Source organism: Erythranthe guttata, chromosome 1, assembly GCF_056151865.1.
Source record: "Erythranthe guttata isolate IM_541 chromosome 1, IM_541, whole genome shotgun sequence".
NCBI classification, from domain to species: Eukaryota; Viridiplantae; Streptophyta; class Magnoliopsida; order Lamiales; family Phrymaceae; genus Erythranthe; species Erythranthe guttata.
In genome coordinates this window covers 6,308,329-6,326,524 of record NC_142533.1, presented here as the reverse complement: position 1 = coordinate 6,326,524, position 18,196 = coordinate 6,308,329, and the positions used below count along the sequence as shown (strand labels likewise).

The window sequence follows — 18,196 nt, the reverse complement described above, 5'->3', positions numbered from 1 at the left end:
CAAGACTACCAAGAATATTTCAACATGAAACATGCTAAAGCCCTTAACGTGATAGAGCGTGCATTTGGAATTTTAAAGTCCAGGTTTGGTATTCTTCGGAGTGCCGCATATTACCCAATCAAAGTTCAAAACCGCATTATAATGGCTTGTACTTTAATTCACAACTTTATAAGGACTACGAATGACTACGACCCCGTGGAGGCCCTTGTTCCTCAATTTATTACAACCAACGAAAATACTCCAAACTGTGTCGAAGTCATACGAAATGTCGAGTCATCCCAACAATGGACTGATTGGAGAGACAATCTTGCGCATAACATGTATAACGAGTGGCGTAGTAGTAATTAGTAAAACCATGTTATATTATTGTTACATTTTCGACTATTTTATGAATTGTAATTTTATTTAAATTTATGTTCCCATGACTTTGTAATGTTCAACTGTTTTTGGTGTGTTATTTATTTTATTAAATGGTACTTTTATTTTTATGTGCTATAAAAATGTGTGATTTTTTCATTTGTATTAGTTATGGAGGGAACTAGCATGTCCCAAAGAAACTCGAATTTGAAAGGGAAATCGGGCATCTCACGTAGGACTTGGACTTTGGTAGAAGAACAAATGTTGATTTCTGCTTTGAAAGACATTGTTGCGCGTGGGTGGAAATGTGATAACGGGTTCAAAACAGGTTATCTTGCTACACTAGAGGGTGCGATGTCTGTTCGTTTCCCGGGACGGACTTGAAGGCTGAGCCCCACATCCATTCCAAAATTCATGTTTGGAAAAAGACTTACGGTTCATTGAGTTCAATGTTGTCACGTAGTGGTATCGGCTGGAATGACTCGTCATCTACGATTGATGTGCAAGATGATGAGGCCTGGAATGACTACGTGAAGGTATACTTTATGTTATTATAATTTATGAAAAAATATGCATTTAATGACATTTCCTAACTTATAAAATATGTTCACATTTATAGACCGACCCAGCTGCCCGTACTATGCGCTACAAGGCATGGCCTAACTACAAGGACTGGCTTGTAATATTTGGCAAAGACCGGGCCACTGGGGAGCATGCCGAGGCCTTCGTTGAAGCTGTGAATGACTTAATTGGTTCTTCTAAGGGAAAAGAACCGACAAGTGTTGGTGGGGGAAATGTTTCTTTAGGAGACGCATCGTTTGATGGTGACAGTACTTCATTTGTGTCTACCGGAGGTGAGAGTGCAACTAGCCCTAAAACCACGCAAAAAATAAGAAGAAAAGGGCCCGCGCCGATGACGTAGACCTTCAATTGGTTGACATGATGGCGAAGTTCTTCGACAAAGCCGACGAAAAATTGGGGCGCCTTGTGAAAAGGGTTGGTTTTGAGTTTGATGTGTCGGAATCGAGAAAAAAGGTTTTCGATGCCCTTAGCTCATTCGAATACTTGACAGGCGAGGATAAGTTGCATGTGACAAAGGTTCTATGTGAAACGGCCAAGGACATGGACATATTTTTCAGTGTCAACGACGAACACAAGGAGCTAATGGTGGCTATGATTCTTCAAGGGCGTTATTAAATTAAAATAATGAAAACTTGTTCAAACTATTAGTAATCTTAAAAATATTATTCCTACGTGTTTATCGCCATTTTTTGATGTAGTGCAGGCGACGCGCAAACTCGAAAACCTTATCATTCGCTCACTTTTTTTGGTAATGTTCCGTAAAGTATGTATTGATATATGTACGTAGTGTGTTTGTATTGAATACTTTTTGTAGTATTAACGGTTCAAATTTTTTGATGTACTTATTGCGAAATGTATTATTCCAGCTATTTGTTATTCAAATACACCATCAATAGAACAAATAAACAAGCTGGATGAATATAACTATGTAGGAGCCACTGGTCAATATTAATATACCAGTGAACACATATTGATGCCACCGTAAAATACACTGTCATATTAATACATTTCGGAAATTAAAGTGCTTACAATCATTGAAATATTTTTAATTCCGAAAAGGACAAAAAAAGCACACACACGAAACATTATAGAATTATACAAATAATGCCGATTCAAAAATTATATTTTGGTTTCATCAAACACTCCTCTCATATATCCGGGTTATTCGAACAAATTGAGGTACATGTCTTATCTTTTTTTGGATAAGTTCGATTGTTACCAGATTTTGGACTCGGATTTGGGTGGGTTCGTATCCCGGCAGCACCACAGTTGAAAGAGTTCGCGTCACTATAAATTGTTTTTGATGAACCCTCGGAGTCGGAGTAGTAATTGAAATAGTCGGAAATGTTGAACTCCTTACTCTTTTCCGAAGTAGAAGAAATATTGACGACGGAAATTATACCTTTTTTAGCTTGTGCAACAGTGCCTTGTGGGACAACCACCACGTTCTCTTCCTTCGGTTCACCCTCGCTATCGGACGAAAGTACAACAACGTCGGGGCAAGGTTGAGCATACTCCACAACATCTTGGAAAAGAATCGATAACTCTTGCCATTTGAATTCACCGGATACACGGTATTGGTATGCAGAATACTTCTCCTACAACATTGGAAACAAAAAAAAATTCATTACACACACATTCGAATATCGATGGTGATTATATATAAGTTCTGGTTTACCTTCATTACGTAATCCCATATTACACCGACAGCAGTTACAATGTTGGTTTTCGGATTATAGTACACACCATCCAACTTCAATAACCATTGGAAGTTTCCAAAACGATCACAAAGGAGGCCGAGTTTTTTTAGCAAAAAAGCTTCGGAAAAAAACAGTCCGTGCTTCGTTGTGAACATATCTTGTGCTAGGAACAAAGAGCCATCTGTTTTGTCGGGCCAAACAAAGCTACCAAGTTGCACTTCAACGACCATGAAGTCAATGAAAATATTTTCAATGTCTTCAACCCAATTTATTTGCATTAAAAACTCTCCCCTTCGAAATATTGGCTGTTTTTTCGGTGCCATAATATTTTGAAGACTTGAATAACCAATGCACATTCCCACATACTTTATACAATTTAGAAATTTTATTTTATTAATAAAATAATTTACATAATGTGCATTTATTCGTAGCAATCAATAAAATTGGGTTGGTAAATGTCTTTTCTGAATTTTTACATCAAGCCTTTTCAAAACAATAAATCCCAACCACTTCATTTCTTCCAACAATTAAGAACATGCTGTCATTAATTATTGAAACTGCTTTGCTTATTTTTAATTTTCAGATAGAATAAAGAATACGGATAGTTGGCATTAATTCATGCATTGGAGAACAAAATTCTCGGCTGATGTGAAAATAATGTCAATTGCAGTCATTTATTTGTACGAAACGTAAAGAAGAGTGCATTGCAATAAATATTTGAATGACCTCTCATCTACTACCATTTCTATAGTAAATGCATGCTTCCCTTTCTACCTATAAATCAACCCATATTTAGGGCAGGCTGTAAAAACAATTAACAACAAATTAAAACTAAAGGAAAATGCCGAAAACACGAAATCAAATAATCAATGGGTTCTTCAACACCGAAGAATGGCCGTCAAGTTACGACTTGCTGATGATGCATTCAGTCCATGAGAATTGCATTCATATGGAAACCCTAGATACAGTTGAGGTATTCAACGACGTCCTACACCGCGCTACAGAGGAGATTTGTGACTACATTTCAGATGAAATCACTTTTGAATATGTGAAACTAAGAGTTTATACCATTCGAAAGCGATTTTATGCGTTCTTAAAGTACATTTCGAAGCCCGGAGTGAAGTTCGACCCTTGCACGAAAAAGGTTGCAGTCGACATGGTTATATTCTCCAAGGAGAATAAGGTATTTATTTCGGTCAAGTATTTATAAATTGTATGTTAGGATGAATGTTCGTCTAACGGTGGTTAATGAATATTTTATGCAGGAGACATGGGAGGAACGTTGGTTTCGTGTGAACGGGTTTCCTGTCTACGACTCATGCGTGATCATATTTCATATTAAGAATGCCGCTCCAATAGACTTCACCGGCATGACAGGGTATTCTGAAAATGAGCCGCTACTTATTGAAGATGGGGAAGACAGTGAAGGGTCAGAAAAGGGCGTGGGGGAAGCTGTTAATGGAAAAGAACATGTGAATGAAAATATGGAAGGCATATCTGGTCATGAAGGAAAATAACCTGGCCATGAAAAAATGGAAGGCATATCTGGTCAAGTTGGGGAAGATGTTGGTGAAGCTGGGGAAGAAGTGGTTGCTGAGTCGAAGGATATGTTAGATTAGTTGGGGTCTACTCTATTATGTACTAATGTGTTAGAATTTGTCTTTTTTTTTCTGTTATCCTAATAGATGATGTGTTTTCTTTTTTCTTTTATGTTTTTTAAGTGTGATGTAGTAATGGAATATACCATTACTACTATTAGCCTAAGATGGCAAATTTTGTAATGTGAAATATCTTATTAGCCATCAAAATTGTGCCGGTTTCAAATCCTACATTTTATAATTCAAACCATATTTATAAAAGACACAGCGAACAGTCATATATACAATACATGCACCTTATTTAAAAAAAAACTAAATTAAAGTATATTGTGATTTATAAACTATCATAAACCACAACAGACAACAATAGAGAGCAACAGACACAAAACTCACCACACAAGTGTCATAGAACACAATATTTCACAAAAAAACACATATTACAACTACGAAGTACACAACACTAGCACATGTAATGAACAAATATAATTATACACCCAACAAGTATTGCCTCCCTTATTGTAGGTAAGTAAGAGTGCTTACTTGTTGGAACCACTTTCTTAAATTGTGCATCTACTAGCTGTTGTTGTACCAGTTGTAATTGAGTTTCGAGTCGATTGATTTTTTTCAGCAAACCGGGAATAATCAGTTTTGATCGGTCACACATCGGAGGATCGTACCATCTGAATAGGTCACAACTTTGTACCTACAAAACGTTCAACATTTAAAAGTACCATCAATGAATTGAAATACCAAATTAGAACACCACCAATATGAACAACAGATTCATTTCAATTATAACAGTTATATGTCAAAAGATCCCCAATATAATTAGATCTGCAATTTCCTAAACAAAAAAAGTACCCAATCGAAACCCTAATACTTTTGTAACCCAAAATACAAATAATTGAACAACAACAAGAGAAATTCGTAATACTTACACCTCTTCGAGGACAGGAGATAAATCGACGCCCAGGATTTTTGTCTGACCAAGACGTTTGCAAACCCATATTCAAATTGCAACCACATAACCCAAAATCGTTTGGGGTAAAGCTGTCTTCACGGTTGGGTTTGTGAGACGCGCTTCCACCGACGCCGTTGTTTGACCCAGAGCTCATCTCAAAATGTATTAAGGTCGGAGCAGAATCGACTGAGAAAAAAATGAAAGAAATCGTCGACTTCGCGATTTCTCTCTTCGGTAGAGAAATGTGAAATCGATTGTTTGTTATTTCATTATGTATGAAAATATTGTATTACAATTTATTATTATTCATACAAAAAGGGCATTTTGGTATATTTCTCAATAATTATATTAGCTCACACAAACCAAACGTGTGAGTAATTTGTCATCACAAATTTACTCAAAAAAAGCAAACAATAGGATAGCAAAATTAAATTATCATCTCCACCACAAATCTATCTAATCTATACTAACATACTAATCCCTTCCACAAAAGCAAAAGGGCCCTTAAGTAATACAATTATACCCCTAACTAATCCCACGATATATCTTTTGTTTTTATATTAAAAGATATATAATATCTCTTCCATAAATATCATATTTAACACATTCTTTAATTAATCCAACGATTCCCTGTCATTGATTTTGGGATTTCCGTTTCGGTGGAGTGGGGAAGTCTAATTCTTAGAAATTTTTCTGATGTGTGTATGATAGGATAATTGACGTTAAAGATACACATAGTGGTTTTCTAAGGCGGTAGAAACTTCGGTAAATTATGTTAATATATTCGTGGGTTTGTTTAAAGTTTATATAAAGTGGTTTTCATGTTTATGACTGTTTATACGGAGTGATATTCATGTTTATATAGTTGTATACACAGAGTGGTTTTCATTTTTATATAGATGTATATACAGAGTGGTTTTCATGTTTATATTTATTTGTACAGAGTGGTTTTCATCTTTACATAGTTGTATACACAGAGTGGTTTTCACCTTTACATAGTTGTATACACAGAGTGGTTTTCATGTTTATATAGTTGTATACACAGAGTGGTTTTCATGTTTATATAGATGTATGTACAGAGTGGTTTTCATGTTTATATAGCTATTTATACAGAGTGGTTTTCATGTTTATATAGTTATTTATACAAAGTGGTTTTCATATTTACATATTTGTTTGTATACGTGTTTCTACACCATAATTTTAGAAACAAAAAAATAAAAGAACAGTAGTTATGGTGTCAATTAATATTGAGATAAATTTATTAAAATTGTATATGCAAGAAACTATATAATTAATATATTAATATAGATAAAATTACAGTACCCATACCCAGATTTTTCTTCTTCAATCCAATTATTAAAAAGGGTAGGCAACAATATTCAAATCCTCGGCCAAATTACTTGATCACAAAATGTTCAGAGAAATGTATGATTGACTGGTGTGTATATACTTGTTTATACACCATGTTTCTTCCTGATCTCCATTGTTTGAATGGATTTGGTGTAGACGGTGGGTACACAAGATTTTTCGGATTTGGGAGCGTGATTTTGGGGCAGAAATTTATGCAGGAGATATCGGTGCAGATTAGGGTTATTTGGGAGCATGATTTGGAATTGATTTCCCGTATTTTTAATTTTAATAATTATACTAATTAGTGGGGGCTTATATGGTTTTTCAGGCTCATTGGATTTATCTCAAATATCATTTATAAATAAAGGATTTATCAAGAATTGAAATCCCAACGAAGGGTGTTTGGCATATAACCCCTAAAAATAAATTACTAATAGTGATAAAAATGCATATTTTGTCACTTAATATAGTTGTCTAGTGATGAAATTCATCTTGTCACATACTTTGTTGTCACAAATTAATATTTTTCTTGTAGTGGACAAACATGGTAAAAAAAATTACTTAAATGAAACAAGAATTCACAACAACCGATGGCAAAAACTATTAAACCTTTCCATCAAAAGAAATGCCTTCTATACTAATTTTATCTATTTCTTTCTCTCTCCGTAACACGGATTCTTCATCATCATGTACAACAAAACAAAATTTCATATGTCACATACACTTTGTATAACATATAAATTTGAAAACACTGTCTTACCTAGCACAAATATTTTCCATCGGCTCGATTAGCTAGAAAGATAGCACACGGAAAAGAAATCATATCCACTTGATCCTCCAATTTCAAACCATCGATTCAAAAAAATTATGGAATTTTTTTTTAATTTATGAACTATCAAACGACATGAACTTTGTCAATGACCCAAAAAAAGGCAAAAGTTCTTCTTAAAATTAAATGAACGCTGCAATACCTAATAATTTATGCATCATAAAATTAATGGAAGCACTTCTAAACAATTATATTGCTACGTTAAGCAAAGTGGAAAGAATATAGTTTTTTAAATGAAGTCAATTATTTACCCTGACAATTCACAATCAAATTGTAGCATAATATTTGTACTGTAGCACATGTATATGTTGTGTTTCTTCTTCCTCTTCTTCGTCGGCGCCAGATCTGGCGAGAAAGAGTTTAATGAGAGAAGATCCGGCAAAGAGGGGAGTGGTGATGGGCGGCGATGTCGCCGGAAAGGAGAGTCGCGCAAGGCAGACGGAAAGCGGCGGCGGGCGACGGCGGAGTGGCGGCGGTCAGCGGCAACCGACGATGGAGTGGCGGTGGGGCTGTGGTAAAACGAGATTGAAGAGAACGGGAGTTGCGGAGAGAGAGAAAAAAGAAACGCAGTGATTAAATTGTGAGGTTAGGGTTTTGTCTAGGAAATACATTAAATTGAAACTAAAAGGGTAAAACAGATATTTTAAATTATCTAGAGGGTCTAACAAATTAAGATTAAAATTTGGGTTTTTGCCTAGGAAAGAAAATATTATTGGACCTATACATATATATTTCCAAAACTAGGGGGTATCCCTCATTTTCCCTCATTATTATATGGAATCGTTCGTTCGCGACCTATTTGATTTGTTTTAGTGCACTTCCTATCAGAAGGTCACTGGTTTCTAGTTAATTTTCACGCCTTCTTACATTTCCTTCTAATTGTGAATATTCTGATTTTTTAGCTTATTTTGTTTCTTATTGTTGTGTTCACATATCCCTTTGTTGTGTTCGCGTATCCCTTTTGTTGTGTTCACATATCCCCTTTGAAACTCAAAAAAATATTTCGCAGATTTTGATTTTTTGTAGCAGTTTTTGTTAGATTTTGTGAGGCGTTTTGGTTTTATTTTAAGCACATTGTACTTTTTTGGTCTCACTGATTTTCATATCTATATTTATAGAGTTCGCTACTAAAATTTTGAAGTGAATTTCGGTAGTTTCATAGTGTATATCAATAATTTCCTTGTGGATTTTGGGTAATTTTCGTTGTCGATTTTGATAGTTGTAGTGCATTTTCGTTGTGGGTTACATTATTTACATAGTGCAAAAATAGTTTAATTAGTGCAAAAATAGTTTAATTATATTTTTATGAATACTAGTAACTCACCCGTGCGATGCACAAGAATATATTCTAAGATTGAAATGTATTAATTACTAATACACGTCGACGATGTAAATCAAATACCTCTATAAATGAAAAGAGAGTGTGCTAATACGATTCATGGGAACAATTTAAAGAAATGAAAATATGATATAATCCAAAAACTTAAAAAATAATATATGTTTTATTTGATTTAAGTACCGAGTTAAACAAAATAAATGATAAAATAAAATATAAAAAATTATAAAATTGTGATACAAAAAATAAATATTATTTGAACCAAATGGTACAACTATCTCGTCTAAGACACTTGAATTCTTAATATGAAACTTAATTATCAAAGTAGTGTTTTACAACACATGCATTGAAATAGCCTATAATTCATCTAATTCCTTGCGAATAACATGCACATTTTTTATTCTTCAAATACAATCAGTGATATAATAAACGGAAAGCAAAACACACACGATGTTGTCTATGGATCTGAAAATTAAAAGGAAAGCAAAACAATGATTCGTTAGATTATTATACATACGCATACATAATAAAGGGATAACATAATAAACATTTGACGATAAATAAAATGCTTCAAATCGAGCACATCGCACAATATATTGATTGCATTATGAAATTACAAAACAGAAAGATGAAAAAAAAAATTTTAAGGTGAGGACCTTGGTTAAGCATGATCATAACAAAATGTTTGGATAAAGAATGAGATAAATGAGTTTGTGTTGATGGTACTTAATAATTTTCACATACTGAATAAGTTAATAAAATCACTTTAAGTAATCTATATATTTTATTATTTTTTGTGTTAATCGGTTAGAACAAATCAAACAAATTCAAACAATTAGAATTAATAAGAATTCGAAATTATTGAGATGCATAGTTAATAAATGCGATTGTTAGGGGTACTAAAAGAATTAAGATTCAAATCACGTGCATTGATTTGATAATAACAATAAATAGTAATGTATTAAACAAAATCAGAAATGATATAACCAATGAAACATAAAAAAAATAACCAAACAATCAAATCAGTTAACCTACCTCGTAAAAATTGGCTAATTGATATAACAAAGTCAAATTAAAGATGTGAAAGCATAGTTTTTAAAATATTACCACTTTTACGTGTTTATTAGGTATAAAATATTATGCTTATAATTTATTTGCCATTATCTCAATTGAAAAATTATAACTTGAAACAAATAAGTTATCTTTTACCATTATTAATATTCTTCTACTCATTTTTAAATATTATATCTAGTCTTGTTAACAACAAACCTAGTATAGAATTTATTACCTATATTTAAATGAGTTTAATTAGTAAAAGTAATTAAAATAGTTCATCGCATGTAATTTACCAAACAATAAGTTTACAAATAAAAAGAATATATGATTTTACCTTTATTATAGGGCATATTACAAATAAGCCCATCATTGGGTACTTATTCATAAAGAGATCCAGACAAAAATCTTCTTTACCAATAAGTCCACACATGGTCCAGATTTTTGTAAAGGACTAAAATAACCCCTCATACTTTAATATGCTTCAATTTCATCCTTAACTTAATTTAACTTCAATTTGACCCCAAATTTCACAAATTATTCAATTTCGACCCAAAACTTTTTTTTTTTCAAAAACTTTTTTTTTTCCCGCCGGATTCCGGCGTTGACTTTTCAACTTTTTTTTTCTTTCTTCCGAATTTTTTCGCCGGATTCCGGCGTTGACTTTTTTTTTTTTTTTTTTCTTCTTTTCTTTTTTTCTGTAACTTTTTTTTTCGTTTAAACAATAATATTGCTGTGATTGACAGTAATATTAACTATATTACTGTTAAACACAGTAAAATGAACTAATCTATAGTTTAACACAATAATATTGCTATATTAATCTCTAGCACATTAATATTAACACAACAAAACTCATTACTATTGTGTAATAAAGTAATATTACTATGTTGACCGTTCAACAAATGTAAACATAATAAAAAAAACCAAAAGAATTAATATTACTGTGAGTGACAGTAATATTACTATATCAACAGTAATATTACCGTCAACCACAGTAATATTACAATAATAGACAGTAATATTATTACGTTACTCCGTGAATAACTCAAACAAACAAAAAAATACAAACAAAATAATAATATTGATGTGGTTGACAACAATATTACTATAACAACAATAATATTACCGTCAACCACAGTAATATTATTGTGTTTACAGTAATATTACAATAATAGACAGTAATATTATTACGTTACTCCGTGAATAATTCAAACAAAGCAAAAACCCAAAAAAAAAAAAAAATTGATGTTGTTGACAGTAATATTATTGTGTTTACAGTTATTTTACTGTCAACGACAGTAATATAATTACGTTGACTTGTCAACAAATCAAACAAAATAAAAAAAATAACAAAAAACAAAAAATTATAATATTACGTTAATTTACTGTCAACGGCAGAACAATTACATAAATGTATTGTCAACGGCAGTATAATTACATTAATTAACTATCATTGACAGTATAATTACGTTAATTTACTGTCAGTGACAGCACAATTACGGTCAACGTTTAGCGACGGACGTAAAAAAAAAAAAAAAAAAAAACTTAAAAAACTCTAAAAAAAGTCAACGCCGGAAACCGGCGAAAAAATCTGGAAGAAAAGAGAAGAAAAAAGAAAAGGAAAAAAAAAAACGAAAAAGTCAACGCCGGAAACCGGCGAAAAAATCCGGAAGAAGAAATTTTTTTTTGAAAAGTCAACTCCAGAATCTGGCCGAAAAAAAAATTGAAAAAAAAAAATTGGAAAAAAAAATATTTGGGGTCAAAATTGAATAATTTGTGAAATTTGGGGTCAAATTGATGTTAAATTAAATTAAGGATGAAATTGGAGCATATTAAAAATTGGGTGGTTGAGGGTAATATTGGGATATTCATGAATGTTTCCTTTATTTATAATAAATATTAAAAGGGTGAGCTTATCGGTAAAATAGATATAGCCCCTAAACCTAGAATAATAAAGGTGTATGGTTGGAGACTTTATCACAAAAACCCCTTTATTATATTGTTGTTTACCCAACTTTTAAAATATTTTATCTAGTTGTGGTAACAAAAAAAATATTTTAATGTGTCTATCCCAATTTAAGTGAGTTTAGTTTTTTTTGGAACAATAAAATAATAAAATACACATAATTCAGAAACAAATAACTTAAAAAAAAAAAATTATCATTTCGACCATAATAAAAATTCATACACCCATTCTCAAATACTGTATCTTCTAATGGTAACGAAATAAATATTTTAAAAATTATTTACCGAAATTTAAATAAGTTTAGAATAGTCAAAGTAATTAAAATAGTTCAATACAAATAATTCACCTAACAATAACTTGCAAAATTTGTTATTTTAGCATAAAATAAATTTGTTCACCCATTTTTTTTAAAATCTTTCATCTTACACAGTAGGTATTATAAAAATTATGTATTTAAATTTAGATGGGTTTAGTTAGTTAAAACACTAAAATAGTTCAACCATTTTTTTCTACCCAATTTTGTAGTCTCATATCTAGTTGTGGTAACGAAATATAAATTTTGAAACTTAGCTATCTCAGATTAGTCTATTTGATAAAAGGGAAAATTTGACAAAAGCCCCCCATTACACAAGTGTCATTACAATAAGTCCAATTTTATTTCTCATTTTTAAGATAAATCCAAAACAATTTTTATTAATTAAAAACACTTAATTATCACCATTATACCCCTAACTAAAAAATTAGGTATATTTAATTTTGATATTAAAAAATATATAATATCTTTTCCATATATATCTTAAATAACACGTTCTTAATTAATTTCCACGATTCACGCTCATTGATTTCAGATTTCGGTTTTGGTGTAGTTCTAACTTCTAATCCTCAGAATTCTAATTTACGTCTCTCTCTCTGAGAGTGATTTTGTGGTGTGACTGTATTTGGTTTAAAACCCGTTTAATCAAAATGATTTTAGACTCAATTAAAATCATGCATCAAGAGTCTCAATAGGTCGTCTTCTTAGCAGCGGTTGCGAAAATTGGAAGGGAAATGGAACGAATCAGATTGTTGTTTCTTTGACTAGGGTTGCTACTGGGAGTAATTGAAGAAAATTTGGATCTTTGTTTCTCTTTATTTGTTTGGTTATATCGATTGCTCTCTCTCTCTCTCTATCTCTCTCATAATTGTAGCAAGTTTTTTAATTATTCATTAATTTCCATATTCTGCATTTATCGGGCAACAGAACAAACTCCAAGAAACTAGCAATTGCACTTGGAGTGAGCTTTAGCTTCGTCTCCATTTTATTCGTAATTTTCGCAACTCTCTTCTGGAAAAGAATCTGGAAAAGAAACAAGAAGATAAAACAGTCCCTTTTGAATAGTACTTGTCAGTAATCTCACATCAAATACACATATATATATATGTATCTATTCGTATGGAGAGTTCGTAATTTTTCGAATTATGTTACAGATGTTCAAGAAGAGGACCTCGACCTCACGAGGTTCGGGAATCTCCAAAACTTCACATTTAAAGAGCTGCCTGCATCAGATGTTGATTCTCTCGACTTCCATCTTCCTTTTTTTTTGGTGATTTTCAATAATTATGTACACATTTTTATAGTGGTTTTCAATATTTTTACATAAACCACTATAAAAATATATACAACAATTATAGAAACCACTATAATTTTTGTACAGATTTTTATATAACTTTATATACAGAGTGGTTTTTATGTTGACATAGTTGTTATACAGAGTGGTTTTCAAGTTTACATACTTGTTATACAGAGTGGTATTCATGTTATAAAATTGTTATATATAGTGGTTTTCATGTTTATAAAGTTGTTTATACAGAGTGGTTTTCATGTTTATATATAGTGGTTTTTATTTAAAAAAACTGGAAAAGAAAAACCATGAAAAAACGAAAATAAAAATAAAACCATTTTTTTAAATTAAAATTTAAAACATGAAAAATATAAATAAGAAAAAAAGTAATTTAAAATAAAAAACCGAAAATAAAAAAATAAAATAATTACAAAATTTTCTTTTAAATTGAAATAAAGAAAGCTATTAAACAAAATAAAAAAAAAAGGAAAAAAAAATAAATTGACGTGATGAGGGGAATAATTTTTGGAGAAGATTTGGGTGTAGATTATGGGTATAATTTTTAAAATTAAATAATTATACTAATTAATAAATAGTGGGGACATATATGGTTTTTCAGGCCCATTGGATTTATCTCAAATATCATTTATAAATAAAGGATTTATCAAGAATTAAAATCCCAATGAAGGGTGTTTGGCATATAGCCCCTTATAAATAAAGGATTTATCAAGAATTAAAATCACAATGAAGGGTGTTTGGCATATAGCCCCTTGATAAAAATAGTTCAATGTAAATAATTCACCAAACCAATAATTTAAAAAATAAAAATTGTTATTTCCCCTTTATGAAATATAGTTTACCTTTTCTTGAAATCTTGTATCTAGTGATTGCAACAATATATAAATTTGAAATATTATTTATCTCAATTTAAATGGGTTTTAATTTTTTCAAAATAATTAAAATAGTACAACTCACATAATTCACCATACAATAACATAAAAATGATAATTACTATTTCACCCATAATATATAAAATTTTATTTACCAAGATTTGAACCTTTTGTCTAGTTGTAGTAACGGAATTAATTTTTTAAAATCTATTTATCCCAATTTAAACGGATTTAGGGTTATCAAAATAATTAATTCAACACACATAATTCCCCAAACTGTAGCTTAAAAAAAATATTATTTTAGATTTTAAATTTTTTGTTACCATTTTCTTAAATATTTAACTCTAGTTGTTGTAACGAAATATATATTCTAAAAATTATATAGATGTGTGTTGGAATATTAAAATAGTAACCAAACAATAAATTACAATAAAAAAATATTAATTTACCATTATAAAAATATCGTTTACCAATTTTTAAATCTCTTATCTCGTGGTGGTAAAGAAATAAGTATTTTAAAAGTTATTTACCGAAATTTCCTCAAAAGAAATAAAACTATTTATCCAAATGTGAGTTTGTGATTACTTAAAGTAATTAAAATAGGCCAATACATAATTCACCAAATAATAACTTACACAAAAAATAATTACCATTATAAAATTTTATTTACACATTATTAAATATTTTATTTAGTGGTGGTAACAAAATGGGTATCTTATAAATTATATATAAGAATTTATATGCATTAAGATTTTTTAAATAAATGTTGATAAAAAAAATATCTTTTAAATAAACTCAAATAGTTCAAAGTTCAAACCACACAATTCACCAAACAATAAGTAAAACCACACAATTCACCAAACAATAAACTCAAATAGTTAAAAATTATTTGTTGTAATTTAAATGAGCTTAAGTTCGTCGTGTAAGATATTAAAATAGTTCAAAGCACATATATAAGTCACCAAAACATAACTTTGAAAAAAATGAAAATTATTAGTTATACCATTATCAAATTGCCGTTCACCCAATTTTTAAAATCTTGTATCCCGTGGTGGTAACACATATTTTAAAAATTATTTATCCATATTTAAATATTTTTTATGTTTTTCGAAACAATTTAAGTATTTCAACACACATAATTCACCAAAATATAACTTGAAAAATGGAAAAAATTATTTTACTGGTATAAACAAAATTATCCATTATATTTTGTCTAAATTTATAACAAAACGGATATTGTATAGATAATTTATCCCAATAAGTGAGTTTGGGTTTGTCAAAATAATAAAAATAATTAAATAAACAATCATTTAAAAAATAAAAATTATCAGTTTACCATTATAAAATCTCGTTTATGAAATTTTAGAATCGAATAATTATAGTATAATCACATATATAACATAATTGAACTTTTTTTCTTATAAAGCTTACGTATACAAATTTTCATATAATTTTCCTTAATCATTCCATAACCGTGAATATAAATTTCCATATAATATGTATTAACAATGCATGATTAGAGGATATTATCAATTGATTTCATAATTATGCACAGTTTAACTATACTAAGGCAAGATTGCAGTAAGGTCAACATATTAAGTGTAGTATGGTACGCAAAAAAACAGAAAAAATGGAAAAGATATACATAGTTATCAACAATGGACAATGAACATCAAGAACAACTTTAAAAAAAATAACAACAAAAAACCATGGAAAAAAGAATATCAAGAATAACATGAAAATAAAAAATAAGAACAAATAATAGTGTATTACAATAATGGAAAGGAAATATCATAATATTTACAAACCACAAAACATTGAAAAAAATATAAGGACGTCATAATTAGGGTTGTTCATGGGTCGGGTCGGTTGAATATCGGCCGATTATCGGCCCGACCCGACCAACCGACTATTGCAAAAATGTAAAACCATTATCGGCCCGACTATTATGGGTCGGGTAACAGTTGGCAACCGACTTTGTCGGTTGCCGAAATAGTTCGGTTCCCAATTATCGGCCACAGTAAAATTAAAAAAAAAAAAGAAAAAAAAAGAAAAAAAATAGAAAAAAAAAGGAAATCAGATTTTTTGATTTTTTGCTTTGCCTGATTAAATTAAGGGTAAACTTCATTTTACCTACCTGAACTATACCCAACGTATAAAATACTCCCCTGAACTTCAAAATGAATCAAAATAGCCCCTCCGTTTAAGATCCGTCTGCTCACGATGACGTGGCATTTTGACTTTTGCATTTATAGTTATTTTAAATAATTGTTGCATGTGGTTTGACATTTTTACCCCGTAGCCTATATAGCTATATGTGTGTGTATATTAATTCCCACCGAATATCTTATAAAAAAATAAAAAAATCATCGCATATACAGTGTCTCCACCGGAACTCGCAACCTTCGCCGGGACCCGCAAGCTCCGCCACCAATATCTCCGATGCACAATTCTCCACCGGGAAAGTGAAGGAAAACTGGCGGTTTACGAAACAACTGGTTTCTAAAACCATTAAATTTCGTTTTGCAATAATCCAAAGAGACGAAGAGATAACACAATTTCAACACTTCCCTTCACAGAAAAAGAAAAAAACTCTGGAACTTGTTAAGTATAACAATTGAATTCAACCCAATAATAGCCCACATTCAAGAAATTGTCAAAATCCAACTTGGTCCCATCAAACCCAGAAAAAATGTATTAGCAATTTCCCCAATCATTCTCGCTAAAAAAAACTTTGGGTTGAATCTTTCTCCCGCCGACAAGGTTGTTGAGAAGCTCGACGGTCTCCTAAAATTTGGCGAACTCACAAGTCACAACCCATATCCACCTTCGTGTAATTTTGTTGTGGAGGTGTGGTTTGGGCTGGAATCCTCATCTGGGTTGTTCTTGAATTTGTGATTTTTAGTGAGTTTTGGGGATTTCGATTGATTGGGGGTTCGGATTTGGGTTGGGTGATACATAATTCTTTGGTGATTTCTCACAAAAGCATAATTTTTGAATTCCTGGAATTTGAAATATAAATTCATGGGTTTATGCTAAAAAAATTCTGCAAGAAAGAAAATAAAAATATAAATGAAAGGGACGAAGAAGAAGAAAGAATTGGACGAAGAAGAAAAGGTTGGAGGGCGAAAAAGTAATAAGACATAAAAACTAACGGAGTTACTATTTAAATTGAATTTAACGTTGACCCAAAATCTGGAGGGGCCATTTTGGTTCATTTTTAAGTTTACTCTTAAATTAATTTCCCCTAACAATTATAAAACTACATCCCAAAATCAAGTTTCAACATGTATCTCAAATTACAGACTTCAAATTCAAAAAAACAATAAAAAATACAAAAAAGAATAAAAATAAAAAATCCAGCAATAAAAATAAAAAGTCGGTTGGTCGGGTAATATCGGCCAACCGAATTTTCATCACATTAGAAACTATACCCGACCCAACTAAACATGGGTCGGTTAAAATTATCGGCCCGACCAGAGCGAGTCGGTTGGTGGGCAATTATCGGCCAGAAAAGTCGGGCCGATAGTGGGTCGGTTGTCGGGTAAAACCGACCCATGAACAACCCTAGTCATAATGAAAAAGCAAACGAATAAGTGAGTGGAGTTTATTGCAATTACTACCTCTGTGAAAATCGCAACTGCGTGTTATCATAAAAAAATTAGCAAATACCCCCCTGTATTTATTTTTAGGTAGCATACTCGACCCATTCCCCTTTTTCCTGTTGACCGGTTGTGAAAAGATAAAAATACCCTGAGGAGATTCCTGAAAAAAAAAACTTGGGGACCAAATTGAATTACTGAAAAATTGTAGGACCTTAATCAAATAATAAGTTAGGGACTGAATTGTAATTTTCAGGAAATACATAAGTTAGGGACTGAAAAATTGTAGAACCTTTCACCAGAATTTTCTCCTCTCTTCTGTCGCCTACGGCAGCGAGGAGCTGCAGAAATTGAGCGGCTGGTGAGCT

General features: G+C 31.1%; 1 protein-coding gene, 1 long non-coding RNA gene and 1 pseudogene across 2 annotated transcripts; 2 read left to right on the top strand and 1 right to left on the bottom strand.

Moving 5' to 3' along the window:
* The first annotated feature begins 459 nt into the window (after positions 1-459).
* LOC148772709 (uncharacterized) lies at positions 460-1,279 on the top strand (annotated as a pseudogene).
* A 745-nt stretch (positions 1,280-2,024) lies between these two features.
* LOC148772708 (uncharacterized) lies at positions 2,025-3,467 on the bottom strand. The gene is made up of 2 exons (XR_016032615.1): positions 2,618-3,467; positions 2,025-2,537 (listed from the first exon to the last, which is right to left on the bottom strand). It is a non-coding gene; the product is annotated as an uncharacterized LOC148772708 (long non-coding RNA).
* Positions 3,468-3,480: 13 nt separating this feature from the next.
* Positions 3,481-4,156, top strand: LOC148772707 (uncharacterized). The gene is made up of 2 exons (XM_088821077.1): positions 3,481-3,822; positions 3,905-4,156. Exons 1-2 carry the CDS (start codon positions 3,481-3,483, stop codon positions 4,154-4,156), a joined length of 594 nt encoding a protein of 197 aa, XP_088677203.1.
* The last annotated feature ends 14,040 nt before the right edge of the window (positions 4,157-18,196 follow it).

Coding starts and splice junctions, on each gene's coding strand:
- LOC148772707 (XM_088821077.1), top strand. CDS start 3,481: ATGCCGAAAACACGAAATCAAATAATCAATGGGTTCTTCAACACCGAA. Junction 3,823..3,904: donor TATTCTCCAAGGAGAATAAG/GTATTTATTTCG, acceptor TATTTTATGCAG/GAGACATGGGAGGAACGTTG.